The sequence below is a fragment of the Anastrepha obliqua genome, chromosome 4 (genome assembly GCF_027943255.1).
Source record: "Anastrepha obliqua isolate idAnaObli1 chromosome 4, idAnaObli1_1.0, whole genome shotgun sequence".
In the NCBI taxonomy this organism is placed as follows: Eukaryota; Metazoa; Arthropoda; class Insecta; order Diptera; family Tephritidae; genus Anastrepha; species Anastrepha obliqua.
The window spans coordinates 56,986,051-57,008,295 of NC_072895.1; the positions used below are offsets into that span (position 1 = coordinate 56,986,051).

At 34.6% G+C, this 22,245-nt stretch overlaps 2 protein-coding genes across 3 annotated transcripts in view; one reads left to right on the top strand and one right to left on the bottom strand.

Moving 5' to 3' along the window:
* LOC129243876 (putative uncharacterized protein DDB_G0282133) overlaps positions 1-22,245 on the bottom strand; it is a 219,843-nt gene that overhangs the window by 68,820 nt on the left and 128,778 nt on the right. The window lies entirely within an intron of this gene.
* On the top strand, positions 16,101-17,300 carry LOC129243877 (mitochondrial 2-oxoglutarate/malate carrier protein-like). The gene has a single exon (XM_054881285.1). The coding sequence runs from the start codon at positions 16,265-16,267 to the stop codon at positions 17,228-17,230; it is 966 nt and encodes a 321-aa protein (XP_054737260.1). The 5' UTR covers positions 16,101-16,264; the 3' UTR covers positions 17,231-17,300.

The following is a 22,245-nucleotide window of genomic DNA, read 5'->3' on the forward strand; positions in this document are numbered from 1 at the left end:
TAACTTCTTCATTGTGCGTTAACTTGTGCGCCACGCACTTTTTGTCAGAAGCTGACAGCAAATGTCCGGCCCACTACGACATTAAGTCGGTTTCAATTGCTTGTTTTGTGTTGCTCATCGAAGCGTTAAAGGAGGTGTGTTGCCTGCAGTACGTCAACTAAACTACATAGCAGAGTTGAGTCTATCGTCACCGCAACTTAAGACAGTAATTTGTTAACTGATCCAACTGCAAGGTTACTATTTATTATGCAATTACTTTTTCACGCTTGCCAACTACTGGTTGGAGTATTCACTTGACCGAAAGAAACTGAATATATTTCATGATTTAATAAAATTTAAATAAAAATGGATATTTAGATGTCTTGTGAAGTATACCAATTTGTGGGGAGTTCGTTTTATATCTATATTTAAGTATGCAAAAAATATCTCTTTAAAAATAAAGCATGCTATTAAATATTTACTACGGTGGCCCGCGTAGTCGAATGGGTTGGTGCGTGAGTATTTCTGCCATGAAAAAGCTCCTCAAGCTTCTTCTGCTTACAAGGACTACAACTTTGTCTGCATAAATAGTGTAAACTACGTTAAATAACTATAGCTCAGGGATTTACTGAAAAGTTTTGACAATTTGTTCGTTTCTAATTTACTTTTAATAATTTTTGTATAAAAATATAGTAAATTCAAATTTCAAACATTTCAATCAGAATTTCAGAAAAGTCTCGAGTATGCAGTTATATATGGACCCATTGAATTTTCATATAACAAAATGCAAGTTTCGTATAGCACAAACATTCCCTTGATTTTTTAAAGTTGTTTTTTCCTGACTCGGGGTGTTTTCTTCTATATAAAAACAAACAAAAAATTCTGAGCATTTGTCATCTGAAAAAAAAATTCTCAAAAATCAATTCGATTCGGTATACACTTTATTAGAATAAAATTTAATGAACTATAAAACTGGTTACTTCAAATTTCTCTAAAAGCTCCGATTAAAACGACTGAAACTTTGTTGATTTTTTTTTAATTGGAACAAAATTTCATGGAAAATTATCTATATTTTTATTCAAATTAAATGAGAAGCAAATAAATTGTCAAAACTTATCAATAAGCGTTACAGTTATGGGGTGCAGTAGATTTATTATACATTATCAGGATTATACGAATATGTTCACTTTCTTCTTCTTCCTCTTAGGCGATTTAGGCCGAGTTTAACAAAGTGCGCCAGTGGTTTCTTTCTCGGCGTTAGTTGGAGACACCAAGTGAAGCCAAGTCCTTCTTCACCTGATCTTTCCAACGCAGAAGAGGCCATTTTCTTACTCTGCTATCATTAGCTGGTACTGCACCGAATACTTTCGGAGGTTTGTTTCCAATCGGACGACATGATCCAGTCACCGAAGCCGTTGGATTTTTATTAGCTGTACAACGTCTATGTCATCGTAAAGCTCATACAGATCATTGTTCCATTGTCTACGATACTCGTCATCGCTAACGTGCAAAGGTTCAAAAATTGTACGTATAATATTTCTCTCAAACACTCCAAGGGACGGAGTGTTGTCAGTCTTCAAGCTTCTGCATCATACGATAGGACGGGAATGATGAGAGTCTTATAAAGTGTTAGTTTTGTGCGTCGAGAGAGGACTTTACCACTCAATTGCCTACTTAGTTCAATTAGCTTTTCTACTCCAATCAAAATATCTAATTTTGCCCTTATACTTATGTGAGTATTTATACGGTGGCCTTGAGTATATATATAATATATATATATCTCCAGTTATATATATGTAATTGGTGCGTACACTCTTTTTTGGTGTTTGACCGAGATCCTTCTTATTTGTAGCGTGCGTCTTGATGTTGTTCCACAAATGGCGAGACCTACAGTTTCAAGCCGACTCCGAAAGGCAGATATTTTTTATGAGGAGCTTTTTCATGGCAGAAATACACTCGGATATATATATTTATGTAATTATTTTAAAATCAATAAATAATTGTTCTTACTGACTACATACCACAAAACCATATCCTTTTCCCTTTTCGTGTGCAATGAATTCAAAAACGCTTGTAATCGTCTAAAAATTTGAAAGTTCTTCAATAAAATAATAAATCAAAAAACATAAAAAGTAAATCGCATAAAAAATATAGAAGCAAACGAAGGAAATACTAATTAACAGGGAAAAATATTAGTTACACAACTTTGTACGAGAAAATTGGCAGTTGGCCTTCGCAAAAAGTGGGTCAGCAGTAAAGTCTAGTGGAGTAAGTCAGTTAGACAGTCGGTTAGTTAGTTACTGGCAGTGGCTAAGTCAAGCCCAATGCTAGTTCTTACGTTAGACAATGAATTAAAATCAAATTTGTTAGCCACCAACTTGTACAGTGGCCATTAAGCAGAGTGGGTGAATATGTGCCATATACAAAAACACAGGCGTACATAACATTAATTGGTAGCTGTGTGTAACATTGGTAAATTTTAATTAAACGAAAATTCTACGCAAATATGTATGCACAAAATATATGTTTATAACTCAAGCAGCAAGTGGGCAATCAAAGTGTGCGAGCCAATCGGTTGATGGCGCTTCTACTATGAATTATTAAATGAAAATTAACCACACCAAGGCGTAACCTTCTGTGCACAAATTTTTACTACTCGCATTTGTTTAGTTAGCCGCTCAGAAGTACTAACTAGCAATTGGCTTTGTTTTTGAGTGTGATTGTGTATGTGTGTCTGTGTTTGTTTTCAAATTTGATGGACGCTTGAGGTTAAATTCCAGTAATTGCCATAACTTATATTTCGTTTTAGTTTCTTGTTTTCAAAAACACACGCTTTTCTTATTATAAAGAATAATTGTTTGTTAAATTGATTGTACTGGTACAAATTTGTAGCGCACTTAAATATTTATATTATTGCATTATTTGTTGTTTTTGAAAAGGTCAGCGTTTAGTCACTCAAATACGGGCACACTTGTAGTATACTCGTATGTGTGTATGTATGTAAGCACAAGTTAAATATTCATCTGACGGACAGACGTGCAGTGAATTTAACCTGTTGAGAACAATTTTATTTTATGTTGAAATATATTACATATCCATACATACACATACACAAACATTTGTAGCGGCTTATGTGTAGCGCATGTTTGCATATCAGCTGCATTTATATTCAACAGGTGTTGATGATGAACTTTTGCGTTTCATGTGCTTCAATTCTACTTACGGAAAATATGATTAAGAATTCAATGGTTATTGAATGGCTTTGGTATTAATTGTTTTCCTATGAGTTAAAAATTTAAATTTTTTAAAGGCCCAAGGCTTGAGAAACAAGTAGGTTTGCTTTGTATGACCTCCTCTTTACAATTTTTAACGTTTCCATGTCGATTAAAACTTTTCTTTTTTATTGTTGTCATACCATAGCTGATTATTATTCATTCCTTGGAACAATTCAAGTAATACATTCAATAATCTATTACAAATTTGGTTCAAATTTTGGTTCAGTTCACAAATGGTGTACAACGTTAAAGATGTGCTGGGCTTAGTTAGAGCATAGGGCGGAAATTTACAGTACAGAGCAGAGTGGGCAGTTTGCTATCTCCGCTATCGGATGTCTCCCCATGTGGTGGATAGGTGAACATTCGGCAGATATGTCGGGTACTGCGGAAATAAAATACGCAGGGTGAACTAAACAATTTGAAAACAACATTTTAGCGTCTACTAACAGTTGGCGACTAACAACACGTCTGACTTGAAGCCAGAGGCTAAATTTTCATTGGGCTTTTCTTTCTGATGGAGCGGTAGCCTTGCCAGGAGGATACTAATGCATATTACATAGCCTCTGCTGCCAACTTTCTACTCTCACCTTCAAGTGGTAAGCCCCGTTAATCTCAAGCACAAGCACCTTCGAAAAATCGGGTAACTAACCCTGGTGTAGTGAATGTAGTTGGAAGCAAACTAGAGCGGCGAACTTTTCCAGTGTCTGTTTATCAAGTTAGATGCGGCTGAAAGTGGGTGAAGGACGTATAGCAGGCTGTCCTGAAAAATTGCAGCAAGTATCCCACTGACGTTACACGGGGTTGGTACTCTAACCAGAAAAACAAAATCACTCAATTAATGGAATACCTTCTGCTCGAATATGAACGAGACGGTATCAATAAAACGGTCCGCGGATGACATGTGGCAAAAATTAATTTTTCGTTTTTTGGTAGGACTGTTATAAGTTTACATGGCAAATTTCAGCATGATATGTCACATAGTTTGTTTTCTGTGCTACTGTGTAAGCTTATAACAGTCCTGCTGTGTAAGCTTATAACAGTCCTACCAAAAAACAAAAAATTAATTTTTGCCATATGTCATCCGCGGACCGTTTTATTGATACCGTCTCGTTCATATTTGAGTAGAAGGTATTGTCGCGGAAGCAAGTTTGGTTGAGTGGCTCATTTAGCTTGCTTAATTGCTATTTTTGGGCTGAACACAGAACATTTACTCAAAATTTCTCTTAATGTGAATAATATAACAGGGACTACGGACTTATCGACACAATAAATCCTATTTCATTTACTCAACATGCGCTTAAATATTCATTTAACAGTTAGAGCAAAGCAAAACTGTCGAAATCCCTAAATTCTTTTGTTATTGCAAAGCAAAATAGTTGCGAAAATTTCATTACAAAAGAGCAGTGCAAAGCAGTTCCATCCTAATTTGCTGTATTGAAATACCAGGAACGAAAACTATTAAAGTAGTTAATCAACTGTTTTGTGTTTATAAACAAAATGGATAGCGCTGTTGTACTAAGCAATGTTAAATATACACAAATTGTCTGTTAACATTTCAAAAACATAGCCATAACAGGCAGTCGGTGAAGTGAAAATGTATTCAAATTTTAATAAGAAGTGAAAAAGTCCAATTTGCCGATATATGTTTTCTTTTTCTGTGGCAAAATAATTTGTAAATATAATACACACATACGTATATACTTATAGTAAATAAGTAATTACATAAGGTTAACATACTTAAAAACGCATTGTGATGCTTCTACAGATGAGAAAATTCCACTTGCTCGTCTCGAGCGCATAGCAAATTACATTTGACCCGGTAATTCAAGCGAATAAAAGTAAGCAAGGAGAGGGTCACTTGAGATTAATAAGCTGGTGTTCGAGGCTGCGAACAATTTTAGGCTATAAAACTTAAATAATATTATTACCACTAATTACATTATTACATTACTCGTTCTACTAATAATGTTATGATGCCGACGGATGAAGCAGCAAGCAATTTATGCTGATTATAGTTGCTGAAAATGATTTATTTATGGGAATTTAATGTGCATATGCTTATAAGTATGTACATTAGGATGGCAAACAAACATTTTTTTTTAATTAATTTTGATTTTTATTTTATTTAATATTTGTCCGTATCGGCGGCATTTTAAGGACTACCATTAAATTTGCATAAGGAAAAATCAACTCTTGCATATTTTTGCTATAAAATGTTTACAGATCGATATGATTTAACCTCCGCAGCTAATTACCCTTCGCAAACGTCTAAAAAATTACACCCTATGTTTTATTAAAAAAATTCAATTTTTTATTGTAACCCTGTAAACCACTAAAAATTCAAAAAACTTTAAAAATGGAAATAAAACATATTTATCTCGTGTTTTTTATTTTTTATAAATTTTTTGGATATTTTTGAATAGAAGTTAAAAGATGTATACCAAATTGATATAAAATGTACTTAAAAATGTATTTTCCTCATGGAGAAATTCAATGGTAGCGTTCAAATTGTTCGCGGGCAAATATTAAAAACAAAATAATACAAATGTGGGTGACTAATTTTCTTGGCCATAGAACAAATTTAAGAGGTGTATAGAAAAATACTTGATTTTTGGCCATCCTAATATACATTTATTGGTACATATACATACATACATACATATGTAAAATACAAAAATTAAAAAAAAAAAAATTACTGCGTAAATGCTGTTTTTGGTCACAGCTGCTGACAAATTCGCCGCTTTGGTCATTAGCTGTCAGCTATGACGAAGTAGCGCCCGATGCAATGCCAAAACTTGCAGAGTAAATTGTGTGTTGACCATAAACTGATAAAATAAGGAAGTTGAAGGTTCATGACGACTGTATAAGTATGATAATTATGCGCACATATATATGTACGTACAACTATGTGCTGGCAGCGCTTTAGTAGACGCAAATTTAATGCAAATTTGCACGCATGCGCATTAAAGAAACACTGACCAGCGCAATCAGACCGTCCAGTCGAGTCGTAGTGGAAGATGGCTAAAACAAAGTGTATATGCCATATGAAAATTACACTCAAGTACACTCATACAGGCATATGTGTACAAAAATATTCAGCGAAAAACTAAAACAAAAAATACAAAATTTTGTTAGCACGTATGTAATGATAAAAAAATGGTAAACAAAATTATTCAGCAACGACCTTGCATTCCATCGTGGGGACGATGAATGTCATATCAAATGGAATATTTTACGCTGTATTAACCAAAAAGAATGACAATAAGAGATATGAGAAACAGCAACGTTTCAACAACAAGCCAAAATGATGAGTTGCAAATTGCAGGTGGCAAGATGAGTGAGCGCGTGCTTGCAATTGCTGCAGTTGCTACTTTGCAAAAATGCATATATATATATGTACGTGTGTATGTACTATATAATATTCGTAGCAAGCTGAAGGTAAAGTTGTGAAGGGGTGCATAGTTCTGTGTGGGGGTCAATGGCGACTGCAAAAATTTCGAAAACATATTTGTTTGTGGTTGACTTGTACAAGAGAAGATATTTCCATATAAATTCTCATTTGCTCTTAAGGTTAGTTTACAATTTACTTCTTGAATTCAATTATTTCACAAATCATTAAGTGAATTGATTTCTTTATGTATCATACTTTATGGCATTCTAAATTTACTTTTTCAAAACAGAAAAAAAAAATTAATTAATCTAGTCCTTTACTTTTGTGTTGAAAGAACGTGAGTGGTATATGGATTATTAGTTCGAAAACTTAAAGGCAGAAAGTAGGAAATGGGGCAAGAAGCTCGGATTAAATGCGCCAAATAGAACTTGAAGGATAGTGGGACAGATTGTTTACTAAAATAATTGTATGGTAATGATATATGTATGTATGTACCTATGTAGAACGAAAGGAAAGAAAAAGTGAAGTAAACATTTTTTTCCAGAAAAAAAAATCTAGAAAATGTAGAATTTTTCGAAATTTCTCAAATAATACTTGCATCAAAGAGAATCCAGCATTTGTACAAAAACAAAACGTATGTATTTTGTGTTTGCAATTTGGTGGTTTAAATAATAAAATTTCAACCAAAATTTCAAAAAAAAGAAGGATTTCAATTTCAAAGAAGACTACTTTGACATTCAAACTGCCACAAAGCAAGAAGAAAGTACATATCGGCTGCTCAAATGCTGGCATACATCTGCACATAAGTAAGCTTACACTCCTGGAAAATAAAATAGGTGTACTAGCCATTTTCTTCCATATAAAAAAATTGTCGAACGTATTTTGTGTGGGAGAAAATGCGTGACACTGTCAGCAAAAAAATTGGCAAAAATCAACGGTATTCTGTAGCCACTTGCAACTTGCTTTTCATTATACTGGAATTCAATGGAGTTTAAAACTGTGACAAACAATACGATAAACTACATAACTTCTAAAAACTTCTGAATAAAAGTTTAAAATTTTGGCGAAAATTTGCAAGATTTTCATAATTTTTGCACAAAGATAAAAAAATATTTATATTGTTTTTGTTATATAATAAAAGGAGTTAAAGTAAATAATAAAAAGTAAAATAACCAAAACTGGTCAAAAGGCCTAATGCAATCTTTTTAGGATTGAAGTGCTCTTGTTTTAGTTAAGAAGGCTGGCCAAGTTTCAGTGCCATTTGGCAGCATTTTTTTAACCGAAACTTAATCCACCGCTGCTTCAATTAGTTTACGATTTCATTTAGAGTGTAATTACAGTTATAGTTGAAGTATGAAAAAAATATGAAAAAAATGACTGAATAGGAGTTTTAAACCGTAAAACATGTTTAAAAAATATTTTTTGATATTAATTCTGCTTATTGAAAAATTATCATAAGGTTTCCAAATGATTGTCGCATACGCCAAATGAGCACGAACAGGAGCCGTATAAAGCAGTTTTTAAGTATGTGGCTCAGACAATTCGGATGTATTGCGACGAATACGATTTACAGAACTGAATACGATTTAGTAAGAGTGAAGTTAATAAGACCTCTGACTGAAAATTTAGCGTCGAATTTAACTCCAAGATCCTTGAATTCATTACATTTTGTAATTCATGGTGAGCATTGGTGTAGGAGGTGTTTTATAAACGTTCTGACGGCTGGAAAACGTTAAATGTAATTTTTTTTTAATATTTAGGAACAGACGGCACTTTACATACCATCGATGGGGATTGTTCAAATCATATTGAAGCTTAAGAGCATCTGATGAGTAATTAATGGTTGAAAAAATTTTAAAATCTTTGGCATAGAGTAAGAAATAGATTTGCTAATGCCATTGATAAAAACGACAAAAAGTAGTGGCCTTAAGATGCTTCCTTGAGGAACACCTGAAGTGTCAATAAAGCGAAAAGAAAATAATATTATATTCTGCAGCAATAAAAACCTTTTTAGGTCAGGTCTCTCAATTTGAGGGACAACATCAACACGCATACCACAAATAGGAGGAGGAGTACATCCAAACAACTACAGCGTGTACGCGCTAATAAACAACTTTTTTCTTGGAAGACTTATCAAAAAAGAATTCCATTTTTTTCCATTGTTCAAAACGATTTTCCGCTCCTTACTCCTTTCGTACAGTACTTCGATGGGCTTAAGCGTGGGCGTCCAAAAAGCGCAACAACACCGGAAATCATTGAGCAAATGTATGTTATTGTTTGTGAATATCCAAGTTTGACTAAGCGTGAAATTACTGATGCTAAAGGCATTTCTGTTGCACGAGTACTCCATATTTTATATGATGAATTATGCATGTTAAAGCTGTTCGTAAATTTAGTGCCGCATTTGTTAGCAGTTCAGCTATTGCTGCTGCGGAATAGTATGTTGCAATGCTTCTGGAAAATCATTTCAAAGATGGTATATAGTAAAATTGGTATAAAATGAAAATTTACATATTTGTATTTTTGCTTTCATACTTTTCAACCAAACTGTATTATAAAAGTGCCAATGTAGAAGTAAGACCAAGAGCGAGAAATGCAACTAACGGAATACAGGTGTAACTCCAAGCAATATCAACAAAAAAAAAAAAGAGAACAAATACGCAAATTGGCAATAGCAATGAAATAATCAATCGGTCACAGCAATGACACACAAACAAAGAGAATAGCACTAACAACGACAAACAACAATGGATGCCAAATCTACGCTACGGTCCGTAATCAAAATGGATGCTTTGCATTTAATGGGCGCGATAAAAGACTGGAAAATTGCGATTAAGCGAGTTAAGAGGAAAAAATCAATGACCACAATAACAACATCAATGACCATAAAACGTGCAAGGAAAAGTGTAAAAAATGCAAATGAATGCTTAATTCACACTTGAAGATTTCAAGTTTGTAGCAGTGAGTAGCGTGATGCTGAGAAGAATACAATTAGCCAACAACAACGAAAACAGAAGAAGAAAAAAAATAGCAGTAACAGAGATCAACAAAGAATAACGCACGGCTGGAGTATGCGGTAATTGCAGTTGAATTAGCAGAAATGACACCAGCAATAACAACAATAACAGCAGCAGCAGTAGCAGCAGCAGAAGCACCACCAGCTGCAATCTTAAGCTACCCAGTTGCACATAGCCTATAAAGTCAGGTTGTAGCTAGGCATGTAGCAGTCAGGTGCTTTATTGTTGTTGCACACACTTGCATGTGCTTAAATTTTTTGCCATTTTTTTCTTCTTCAGCTTTTTGTTTTTTTGTTTTGCTGTTCGTTGGTGTCACTTGTGGAGTTGCAGTTGCAGTTGCTGTTGTAGTCATTAACGCGACGTAGCAACCACGAAGTAGCTAACACACATAAAGAGGTGAAGGTTGCCGACAGGCGCCACAGCCGTCAGACCACCGACTGATGAGTGCTGATGATGGTGGCAAACAGAGCATTGCTGCCACAACGATGCGCGTCTTGAACTTCAGAATATGCAAACAATAATTGTGTGCAAACAAACAAGAAAAAAAAAATAACGAAAAAGATAAAAGTACAAATAAAACTAGAAAACAAATAAACTGTGATAAAGAGAAAAAACTAAATTAAAAAAAGTGACAGCGAAAATGTTGTGGCATACAAGTTGTGTTGCCAGCAATAATTATGGCTGCAACATGCAACAGATAAAGTTCAACGGTGTTTACGTAATGTGACCAATAAGCTCAAGGTAAGGTACGAATGTTTGCAAAGGACTGTGTGTGTGCGTGCAAGTAAATGCACTTTTGCAATAACAATGGCAAGCTCAATAAATAAATAAGAAAATATTATACTAACAATAAATATAATGAAATAACAACAAAACCAACAACAACTGCCAACACCAAGCCAGCATTACATCTCTGCAATAAACAATAAGGTTAATGATAACATTAAAAATGAACTTGACAAATCACGCAATGCTGTTGCGCATGAGCGCCGCTAAGTATGCAGTGAATTTTCGAAATCAAATCACATGATTCCTGTGTTCACATGGAAGAAAAGGTAAAGTTGCATTCACTTGAAGCAAGCGATTTTTCGCAAAATAATTTGTTGAATGGCGACCGCCGTAGCCGAATAGGTTGGTGCGTGACTACCATTCGGAATTCAGAGAGAACGTAGGTTCGAATCTCGGCGAAACACCAAAATGAAGAAAGAGTTTTTTCTAATAGCGGTCGCCCCTCGGTAGGCAATGGCAAACCTCCGAGTGTATTTCTGCCTGCTCATAAAAAATACAATATATGCCATTTGGAGTCGGCTTGAAACTGTAGGCCCCTCCATTTGTGGAACAACATGAAGACGCACGCCACAAATAGGAGGAGCAGCTCGGCCAAACACCCAAAAAGAGTGTACGCGCCAATTATATATAGATATATAATTTGTTGATTCGCTATTTACAAGAGCGATTTTTGTGATGCTGAATTGCCTGGAAATTCGTCTCATGTAAATGCTGATTAAGGGAGGAATGGGAATAGTCTTCTATTGTGCTTTCTTCTAGCCTTCTAATGATGTGAAATCGTGCAGATCTCAAATTATTTTACCCTTCAACTCTTGTTTTGACACTTTGATGCCAATATTAGGAATACTTTTAGCTTAAATAGTTTTCATCAAAACAAATTGTAGTTATAGAGCGATTCCCTGTCAAGTGTTCCAAGAAGTTTTTGATCGTCTAAAAATTGGATAATTTGTAGACTTCTGTATAACAATTGAAAAAATGTTGAAAAAATTTTATAAATTGAGATTTATTCAATGTTGGAAATTTAGGATTTAGAATTTTTTAAAGTAAAATATCATTGGTTATTTTCAATATTTTCCAACATTTTTTTAATGTTTTAGTATAAAAAATAATATATTTAAACAAAATTGTTTCGGAAGAAGATAATATTTTTTTGTTAAACAGTTTTTTTTTATTATATTTTTTTATTCTTTGGAAAACACCCACTAGCAGATTTTATTCAGAGAAATAGCATATAAAATTTTTTTTAACTTTTTTTTAATACGTTAATATGAAATATTCGCGTCTGTTTTCTTTAACATTTTTCTAAAACTTTTTTTTAATAAATTTTATTATGAAATATATAATACATTCTAAAAATTTTTTTTGGAAAAAAGTATATTTTTTTCAGTTTTCAAAAACACTCGCTTTAAGATTTTTTCTGAATTTTTTCACTAATAGCTGAGAGTACGGAGAGGCAGTAATGTGTGTTAAAGTTTTATAGAGAAAAAAAATAATATGCTTTTTGTTGAAAATATTTTTGTACATTTTTTTCACACAGTCGCAATTTTGAGCTTAAGTTTAGGTTTGTTCATGTTTCGCGACCTCCACTCCACGAGCGCAACATGCAAATTAAGACGTCACAAATCACTTGATTTGCGTCTGCCGCTGTAGTGCTGTTGTAAAAATTTTAGTGATTACAGCATTTAACTTCCAATTTTAAAAATCCGTAAATACAGTGGGTTTTTTATGTTAACAGACTGCTTGGCATTTTCGATAAGCCTTCTCGCATAAACACACATGCATATGTATGTACATATGCGCGTATGTGTGCTTAGGTGCATTTATTTATTTTTGCATACATTTTGTATATTTATTGATCAATTGCAAATTTTTATTTTTTGTTTTATGTTTCATTCGTTCACTGTGCCATTATTGCTGTGAACGTTTTTGTTGCTGCAGCTTTTTGTGGTATTGACACTGTTCGTGCTTAGCATTTTCTCTAGGCAATTATAAGTGAAAACAACAAAAGCAACAGCAACAAGCAGCGATGCCAAGCAGTTCAAGTATCTTCTTTTCATGTGGCGCACATCCGCTGGCATGCGACAATAATAGCAACAACAATATATGCACCAACAGCCACAGCTTGGAAACATCAACATTTGTGACAATTGCCAAATGGCATTCGGTGATTGTTGGCGAGTCACTAGTGTAGTGGGGTAGGTAGGTAGAATGTTAGCTGGTGGTTTGGCGGCATGGTCATACGCTTCGCTTGGCTTGACTTCGCTTGCCACTTGGATTGGCTGCCTATTGATGCTTCCAAAGTCAAACTTCTTGCATATTGCGTATACATACATATATATACCTATACATACATATGTATAAAATTTATTTTTTGCTAAGTATTTATTGTTACTTGGTATACTCGTAGCTTCCAATTCATTTCGATTTCGTTTGCCAGTTTATTCATGTCTATTTGGTAATGATCTTCAATTGCTGCTTTTGAGGTTGTCCGCCTCAATTTGCCAGCGCAAAATTTATGATTCGTAAGTGCATTATTTTGGGGTTTGAATATTTTTCGGAAATGAGGACAATTTTTGGCAATGTTTGTCACATTAAGTGGGGCTAATGCCATACATACTAAGTGAATTAGTTTAAATGATTTTTGTTGTTTTGTTTAAATTGAAGATAAATAATATACGTTTTGAGAAAAGCAAGTTTCCTTGAGTTTGGTGTAGGTTAAATCGCATGAGCTGCCCTTAAAGAGAGCACTGGAAGGTTACAAAGCCGCGTTATGATACGCGGCAAAGCAACAATTTTCTACGTATCTCACCACATGCCTCAAATTAATCCAGTCATTTTGATGTATGCAAAACGTGCTCACCCTTTTGTTTACCGATTACTACCAAAATGTTCTTCATCTGGTTCCTATAATATGCGTGCTATATTGCTAGGGTTGAGCTAATCCAAAAAGTATTTATAGGGTACACACCACTTAGCTAATGCTTTTCGAATCCCATTCACGCCTATGAATCAAGATGCTTGTTCATACATTTAAAAACCCTGGCAAAGTAGGAGAATAATCCCGTCTTTGTCTTTCGTTTTCGATTCAGTCGTGCTGTTATAGACTGTTCTTTACTCATTGAGAGGAATCTAGTTAAAATATTTGCCAAACCTTTCCGATGCTCAGAGTTTTTTTACGTTAGTGTTTTTAAAGCTCTATATCCACAAAATGCTTCACAAAATGCTTAGTGCTAGGCCTCAATGAGTTTAACAGAATTCATAAAGATGTTGATGTTGATTTTTCAATTTCAAAACTCACACATTCATTACGAATTCTTTGAATTTTTTATAAGTAGTTTTGTTTTTTCTAATCACTTAGCGTGTAAGAATTTTTATTGAATTTAGCGGCTAAAAATACATCAATAAATAAACAAAATCCTCTGTAGATATCAAGACTCGGCTGCTATTTGTATTTTTGTTTGGATTGTTCTTCTCTAGCTGCTTAAGCGATTTTGGTCGAGTTTAACAAAGTGCGCCAGTCGCTTCTTTCTCCACCTGATCTTTCGTGGTCTTCATCTTCCTCTGCTACCACCAGCTGCTACTGCACCAAAACTTTCAGAGGCGGAGCGTTTGTAGCCGTCCGGTTGACATGATCTAGTCAACGGAGCCGTTGGATCTTTATTCGCTGCACTATGTACATACCAATAGGAATTTTTTGACAGATCACGTGTGACTACTGCAAAATTAAACACAGTTTTCAGTTTTTTTCAGTATGCATTTACATTTCAAAATGGAAAGACTTACGCCTCAACAACGTTTACAAATTGTGCAATTGTCTTGCGAAAATCGATGCTCCGTCAATAAGCAAAATTGCCATATTTCGGTTGAAATTCGACACCTCGGATTTGCCATACCTGATTTAGCTCAGATGTTAGGTGGATAATTTGAAGGTGACTGAAAAATACTTTTATCGTTTGCTCATATGGCACCCAATTGTATATTTATTTAAATTATGAAAGTATGAAAAAAGTTAGTAAAGTAAAAATAATTGATGTGAATAATTGAATGCGATGAAGCATTCCTGAGCATAAGAGGGTTAAGTTGTAGTGGCAAAATATGGATTTATCAAGTTCGTATGGCACGAAAGTTTGAACACCTTAGTGATGGGGGAAGTGTGGACCACTTTTTAGAATCGGCTTCTTTTGTATAGATTCTTTTAAGAAGCGAGTATTTTTTTAAATATCGGGTACCTTATTTCCAATCTCCCAGTACTTTGTTAAAAAAAATAAGCTCAAGTTGAGCGACTCCAAGAACACAACTCAAAAAGTAACTAATTGACCATTGATGACTTCAGAATAGGATAACAGAGCAAATATACTCACATTTTTTGAGTACTGTGAGTCTAGCGGCAGGCTAATCACCTGCCCTGTCAGAAATCAAAACAGATTGATGAAACCAACGCAAGACTTAGTCTTGTCGACTCCCTATGGTCCCGAGAGGAGTGAACAAGGAAAAAAAGTAAAAAGTATTTGTCGTCAGAAGCAAGAATCGTCTAAGATGACTTTAGAAAGAATTAAGTAATGTACACTACATTGTTAGTAGAGAACAATCGGGAGAAGTGACTAACAATATGTTCGAGAGAAATAGTCATCGGAAGTTATATAGACCTGTGTGTGTAGAACTACGAGTATCATCAGACGTTGGAATAGTAAGCTGTATAAACTTTAGACGTAAACGCTTCAGCTTAGAAAGTGCTCAACGGAGTATCTTCTTATGGTGGCAGTAGAACAGGGATGCCCACGAACGGTAGTCGTGAAACGGTAAAAATATAAAAATAAGAATCGGAGAATATTTAACCGACAGACCTAACAAGAAAACGTAACTAAACAAACAAAACTACTTACAAAAATTTACAATAGAGCGACTCCATGTCAAGTCAATGTATCAAAGTGTTTTGGTTCACTTATAGGCTGGAGTACAATAGGAAATGAACTTTAACATTTTTGAAAAAATTAAAATTGAGCTTTATTCCATGTTGAACATTTTGGTATAGTGTTTTTAAAGTGGAATATCTTCAGTTTCCTCTAACATTTTTATAATTTTTTGGGATAAAAGATATTGGAAAATATTTATTTTTTTTTTGCAAAACATTATATTTTTGGTTCAACATTTTTGTGATTTTTTTATAAATTTTAAATTATATAAGGAAAATGAGATGTAGTCAAATTCTAATATTAAAATCTTTTGATGCACCATAACGTTTGCCATTTGAGAAATGTACTCAAAAAACTTAAATTGCGATTTGTGGATATCTGTATTTATTTTCACACGTCCATAGTTTTATGTGTGTATACTTGTATGTATGTGTATTTCAATTGAAGATCTGCCATATAAGTCACTAACCTCAGCTGCATATTACGTAATACAGAATACTTATTATTTAACGTGACTTTAGCGACAACGCCTACACATTACATCTTTGTCGCACAGTGCAACGAAATTGCAAAATATGCAAAGAAATATTAATATTCACTATTCACTATATTCGCTACTCAACAATTTACTACAAAATTTTTGTGAAAATTGTATAAATCTGGCAAAACTGAAAATATCTCCAAAAATATTCAATTACATGGAATTTTGAAATCAAACTTACTAGACAAACGGAAAATTCAAAATTTCTAGCGAATTCGTAAATGTCAACTGAGAATAAAATTTAAAGAAAAATGAAGCAAGAAAAACATTCAAGTTAAACAATAAAATACAAGGAAAGAAAAATTTTGTCAACTTTCAAAAAATAGCGGAAGAGGTTTTTAATCACTATCCGCGAAAAAATGTCGCAACAGCCACAACAAAAACAACCAAAACAAGAGGGTGAAAAAAAACCCATGGCCAGAATACCAACTCCCCTCAAGTACGCATTCGGTGGACTCTCTGCAATGGGTGCCGTATGCGCGGTACATCCCATGGATTTGATTAAGACACGCATGCAGGTAGCTGGCTCCAATGGCGCTAAATCTCCCAGTCTCACACAAATGATCAGGGTAACCATAAAACACGATGGCATTTTTGGTTTGTACAAAGGGCTTGGTGCATCGCTGTTACGACAAGCGCTCTACTCGACTACACGAATTGGTGTTTTCACAAGCATCTCTGAATATCATCGCAATGCATACCAGTCAGAGCCCACATTGGGTACTAACATATTGATAGCTCTTTTTGCCGGAGCCACTGGAGCCCTCGTGGGCACACCCGCCGATTTGGGCTTAGTACGCATGATGACCGATGCTCGTTTGCCGCCAGCCGAACGACGTAATTACACGAGCATTTTCAATGCCTTGACGCGTATTGTCAAAGAAGAGGGTATACTGGCGCTTTGGCGTGGGGCGGTGCCGACGGTGGGTCGTGCTGTGGTAGTGAATATGGCTCAATTGGCATCCTACTCACAGTTCAGACGATTGGCGCAGTTAAATTTAGGTATAAAGGAGGGTTTTGGTGTGCATTTGGTAGCAAGTACCGGTTCCGGTATACTGACAGCGACTGTCTCATTACCGGTTGATATAGCCAAGACTCGCATACAGAATATGAAAGCGATTGCTGGGAAGCCGGAGTATAGGGGAATACTAGATGTCATTTTGAAGATTAGCAGGAATGAAGGCATTCTGGCGTTGTGGCGTGGTTATGTACCATATATTTTGCGTGTGGTTCCAACGACTATTTTGATTTTCGTCATTTTGGAGCAACTCAATACGGCATATTTTAAATACGTTTTGGGTGAGAAGTATGAATCGAAAATATGAATAAGCTGACATATAACTGCTGTGCTGTGAAGTAAGCAAGACAATAATTTGTGGCTGCGTTAAGCGAGTGCTGGTAAATAAAAAACAACAAAAACCAAAAATAGAAAAATGTGGTTTCAGTTGGCAAATTTGTGTAAAGTGTGTATGTATGTATATTCAGCTAAAAAATTTGTCTTCATCCAAATTAATTGTACTACGCTTAAAATATGTGCCTTGCACTTATGACAAGGAAAAATTGCGTAATAGCGACTTCTCACCCGGAAAAACGGAATAGTGAGTGCATTTTTTAATTGATTTTCGAAGTAATTAACATTGCTTCAGCAAATAAGATACATGGGTGCTAGAGGGATGAAAGGGGGAAATTTCAAAAGTACCAAATTTCGTAAAGGACTAAACCAATTTTAACGAAATTGGTATCATTCCACAGAGAATTTTAACCTCCATTTAATCAACTTATTTTCAACTGGGGTTAATCACGATTTTTTAATGGAAAAAGTCAGAGGGTTCTAAGTAATTAAAATCAATACATATGTATGTATGTATGTATGAAGTTTTCTTTTAACTCAGTAAGATATACATACATATATGCATTTGACGGCGTAAGCATATTTTAATAAAGTGTGAGAGAGAGTACAGTTAGCGTTATCATACAAGATCCATTTTTCATTGCCAGTGACAATGCAATGTAGAAAACCTTCGTCAAGAAGCCTCTCACACGTCACCAAACAACTTTCGATATCTCTCTCCTTCAATTGATGTTGCACGCAGTTACCTGCTTTCTGGACCATTCAAATCGCGTGCAAACGTTTACCGACGGTTGATCTGTCAACATCCAACTCTTTAGACACATCATCAAGGGTTTGACATGCGTCGTCATCCAATAATTTTTGTAGTTGAGTATCTTCGAATTTGTTCGATGGCTCTTCGAGATCTTTATCAATCACGTCGAAATAGCCACTTTAAAATAAAAATAAATAATTGGCGCGTACACTTCTGTTAGGTGTTTGGCCGAGCTCCTCCTCCTATTTGTGGTGTGCGTCTTGATGTTGTTCCACAAATGGAGGGACCTACAGTTTCAAGCCAACTCCGAACGGCTGTTTTTTCGGGACGAACGTAGACATTTTTGACGTCAGATAAAAAAAGATCTTTACACTTCAAACGCATGTCAACTACTGCGATCGAGACCTCACATATACACCTTCAAATCACCAGTTTATGTATTACTACAGCGAATACAAAAATAATTTTAACAGCGAAACCTCTTTAGAATGGCGGAAACTTATTCCCATACCAGCTTATACAAACACTTATACTACAAAACTTGAATGAATAATTACTTGAGAATCGTCCTAATGTATGGTATAGGATAACAAGAAAGCAGTTAGTAGGGGTGAGTGCTAAATGGAATATAGAAATTTGTACACAGGAATAATGGGCAAACAAGCAAAAACAGAAAACTAACCAAATAGATATCCATATTTTTATTTTATTGTAATATGAGAAGAGTTTGTCAGTAAGCTAAAATGCCTTCGACCCTTGACCCTAGGAAGTGCGTCAACCTGGCTCCTTGGCTGTTATGTGCACTCAAGCATATCGGTCTGAAGTTTTATGTGTGCACGTCTTTTGATGAAAAGTGTCACAGAAAAAAAATGAATTGATGTTTTTTCTTATATTAATTCCTTTCTTTTTCGACTTAATTTGGTAATTTGGGAACGGTAAAAAGTCAGCCGGAGTAGTTAAATAATATTAAAATTGTTTTTATTTTTTGTTTTTGTTTTTGTTTTGTAATAATATTATTTTGTAAGGTTTTTGTTGAGAATTATGACAATACCTATAAACGGGCGTTTCAAGGGCTTATATACGTTAGAATTTTCAAAAAATCAATTTTTTAAATTTTTTTTCCTTAATGTTCATATATTTAAGAATACACACAGATTTCATAATATCATTCTGGTGAATATTTTTAAAGTTACACGCAAATTTGAAAAGGCGTTTGCTATAAAGTGCTTTTCAGACTTTAAACGCGTTTTTCTCCAAATGGTGTTTTCAAAGCCGGTGCCCAATATTACTCGAAAACGGGTAAACCGATTAGTCTCAAATTTTAACTGGAGCTTCTTAAATATATTTGTTAGTAATTAATCGAAGATTTTTTCTCACCCATAAATATGTTTTTTTAAAAACAATTTAAAACCGAAATTTTGGTCAAAAATCGATTTTTTTTAGAAACCGCCATTTTGTCAAAAACATTTATTTTGCTTATTTCTTCGATTAATTACTAGATTTAACATTAATTTAACGAGCTCTGTTTGGTTTTTTAATTTCTGAGGATTCAATTCAGAGATATAGTGGTCACCGCAAAACGCCTTTTTTGAGAGGAGCTCCTGGAGATCAGCTGTAGCTCCTTTCCAAATAAATATTTTTACTAACACTAAGTCTAAAAATGCAGTTAAAAAATAACATAATATGTGTATAAATTTAAAAGTTTTCTCAGAAAAAATTCTGGAAAATTCGCTTTTTTTCGGCCTTCTAATTTTATATAACCCCTTAAATCATCAATTCCCAAAGCTAATGGAATTAGAAGATGCATGGTGGTTTTTTTGAGAACCGTTTGCAATAAAACGATTCTTTATAAAAGATGAAAAACAGTTCCATAATCTTTTTCGAACGTTATATTAACCACTTGACATTTAAACAGTTTACGACTCTTCATGCTATTATACCTCCTCGAAAAAAGTGTCAAAACCATACTCGTAGCTGTTCGATGCCAATAATAATTTGAAGGACAACTGAACCTACGCAGGAGAAGTTTTTTGTCACAAGTGTCCAGAAATGATTGTTAAATTATTTGTTATAAAAGTATAGCTCATTGACAAACAAAAACCATTTAAGTCTTAATTTGAAATTTTGTACAAAAACTAAAAAAAAATCCACAAACTTTTCATAACAATTCCGTTGTTTATAATAATAATTTCTACAAATATTACTAGTGTGCAGTTTTATTGCATATGAAATTTTAGTCTAGTAAAGTGCAATTTTGCACTTGCTGAAAAATACCGTTGATTTTTTATAATTTTTTCTAGCTTTACATAGTAATTTTAAAAAACCATGAAAGTATCTGAAAATGTGAAACTTGGCATCATATGGGTTTTGTAAGACAATGAGCTATACTTTTATAACTAAAGTAACAAGCATTAAAAAAAATTAAATATGATCGAAATTGGTTAAAATTATGATGGCTCTCGTTTGTCGCGTGCTGTTCATTCGACATCTTCTTTTCTAGCAGAAGGATCAAACAGATGGTTGAGGACTTCGCTAAATTGGTGTGTCAGCGATTGCCCGTTTCCTCTTGCTGGCGCTACTGATGCAATGTGTAACTGTGTCTTTTTCTTTATTTTTTGCTTGTTTTAGCAGCCACAATGCCAGTAATGCGTTGACTTTTTGTGCGGGAGTAAGGATTGGAAGGATAATGTTGTTGGGGTTGAGGAATTATTATTATTATTATTTGTTTTTATAGAAACTAGGAAAGGACCGTGCATTACGTGGCATTCGAACTCACAACCTCTGGGACGGGAGGCTAGTGTATTTACGCTAGACTACCGAGGCCGAGGACCTTAGATGATCTATTCTAACGTAATTTTATAACAAACACAAGCGGTCTCTTAATCTCAATATTTAATACAGCAATCAACACACAAACGATCCCATGCCGACTGTATCACTTTCCAAAAAAAAATTAAGGAAATAATTTTTTACATTTCAAAAACAAAACAAAAAACACTTTTTTATAGCAGTCCCAAGACTCAAAATAAACATGCCTTCGCAATGGCAATTTTCTACAATTTTTTCGTTTTGTAATTACATACGCAAATAAAAATAAGAAAGTCAAGCATAAAATGCGCCACTGTACCTACCGTCACCAAAAACACTGTCTCAATGCACGGTTGCGCGCTTGTTCTCACGTCAATTCGGCTATGAGTAAGAACTATTTTGCACGTAGTCTAGACGCATTTTCCTTATGTTTAATTTTTTTTGTCATACTTTTTTTGCTCGCAACTTTGCGTTGCCAAACATCCTACGTCCGCAAAAACACAGAAAGAAGAGGGGAAACAAACATTTTCTTAATTTTTTTGTCAAGCCAAATAAAGCGCACTTCATAAAAATTCAATTCAGCCCCAGCTATTGTACATATATAAGTAGTGCCCATGTACCCACTCGTACACGGCACCAGCTTATCGGTTTTGAATTGTGAGCTGAGAAGGTTACCGTTGTGTATTAAAAGGAGCAGCTGTTGCTATTCTTGTGTATATAGTACATATGTACGTACACACTTTTATGGGTGGATATTGAGGTTCTGGGGAGTTGCAGTGGACCGCTCTAAAAGTCGGCTGCGTTTTTGCACTTAAGCCGATTAATGCAAATTGAGTGAACATTTTCGACTTGCCGGGCAACCATTTTATGATTTTTCACCATTTCTGGCATTAAGCTTAATAATTATTAAATAATTCACAATTTAATTTAAGTGTAAAAAGCAAATGTGAAATATGGTTGTAGGCAACTATGTATGTGTGCGTGAACTTAAATTAATTAAAAATTCGTGATAAATACAACTATATTTTGCTACTATCGTTCGATTGTGGATATGCGCGAATTCACTTATACGACTCCATTCGCCAAATTTCAGTTTTTCGTTCGTTGTTTAACACAGGGCACAAGTATAGAATACTTAAGTATAGGTATACGTATTTGCCAATGGATAGGGAAATTCCCAGACAAAATAACGCTTTCGGAGCCAGTAAAACTAAGCAGTGTTCTTAATCAACCTTATCCGTGAGTTCCCCTGGCTTCAAAGTGCTAGCATGAAGCACCAAACGGTGGAAGAGGTTTCCTCTAGCAAACCTCCGCGTATATTTGTGGCATTGAAAAGCTTCTCATAAAAAACCATGTGTCGTTCGGAGTAGGTTGAAAACTGTAGCGCCCTCCATTTGTGTGAAAACATCAAGACGTACACCACAAAT

Coding starts and splice junctions, on each gene's coding strand:
- LOC129243877 (XM_054881285.1), top strand. CDS start 16,265: ATGTCGCAACAGCCACAACAAAAACAACCAAAACAAGAGGGTGAAAAA.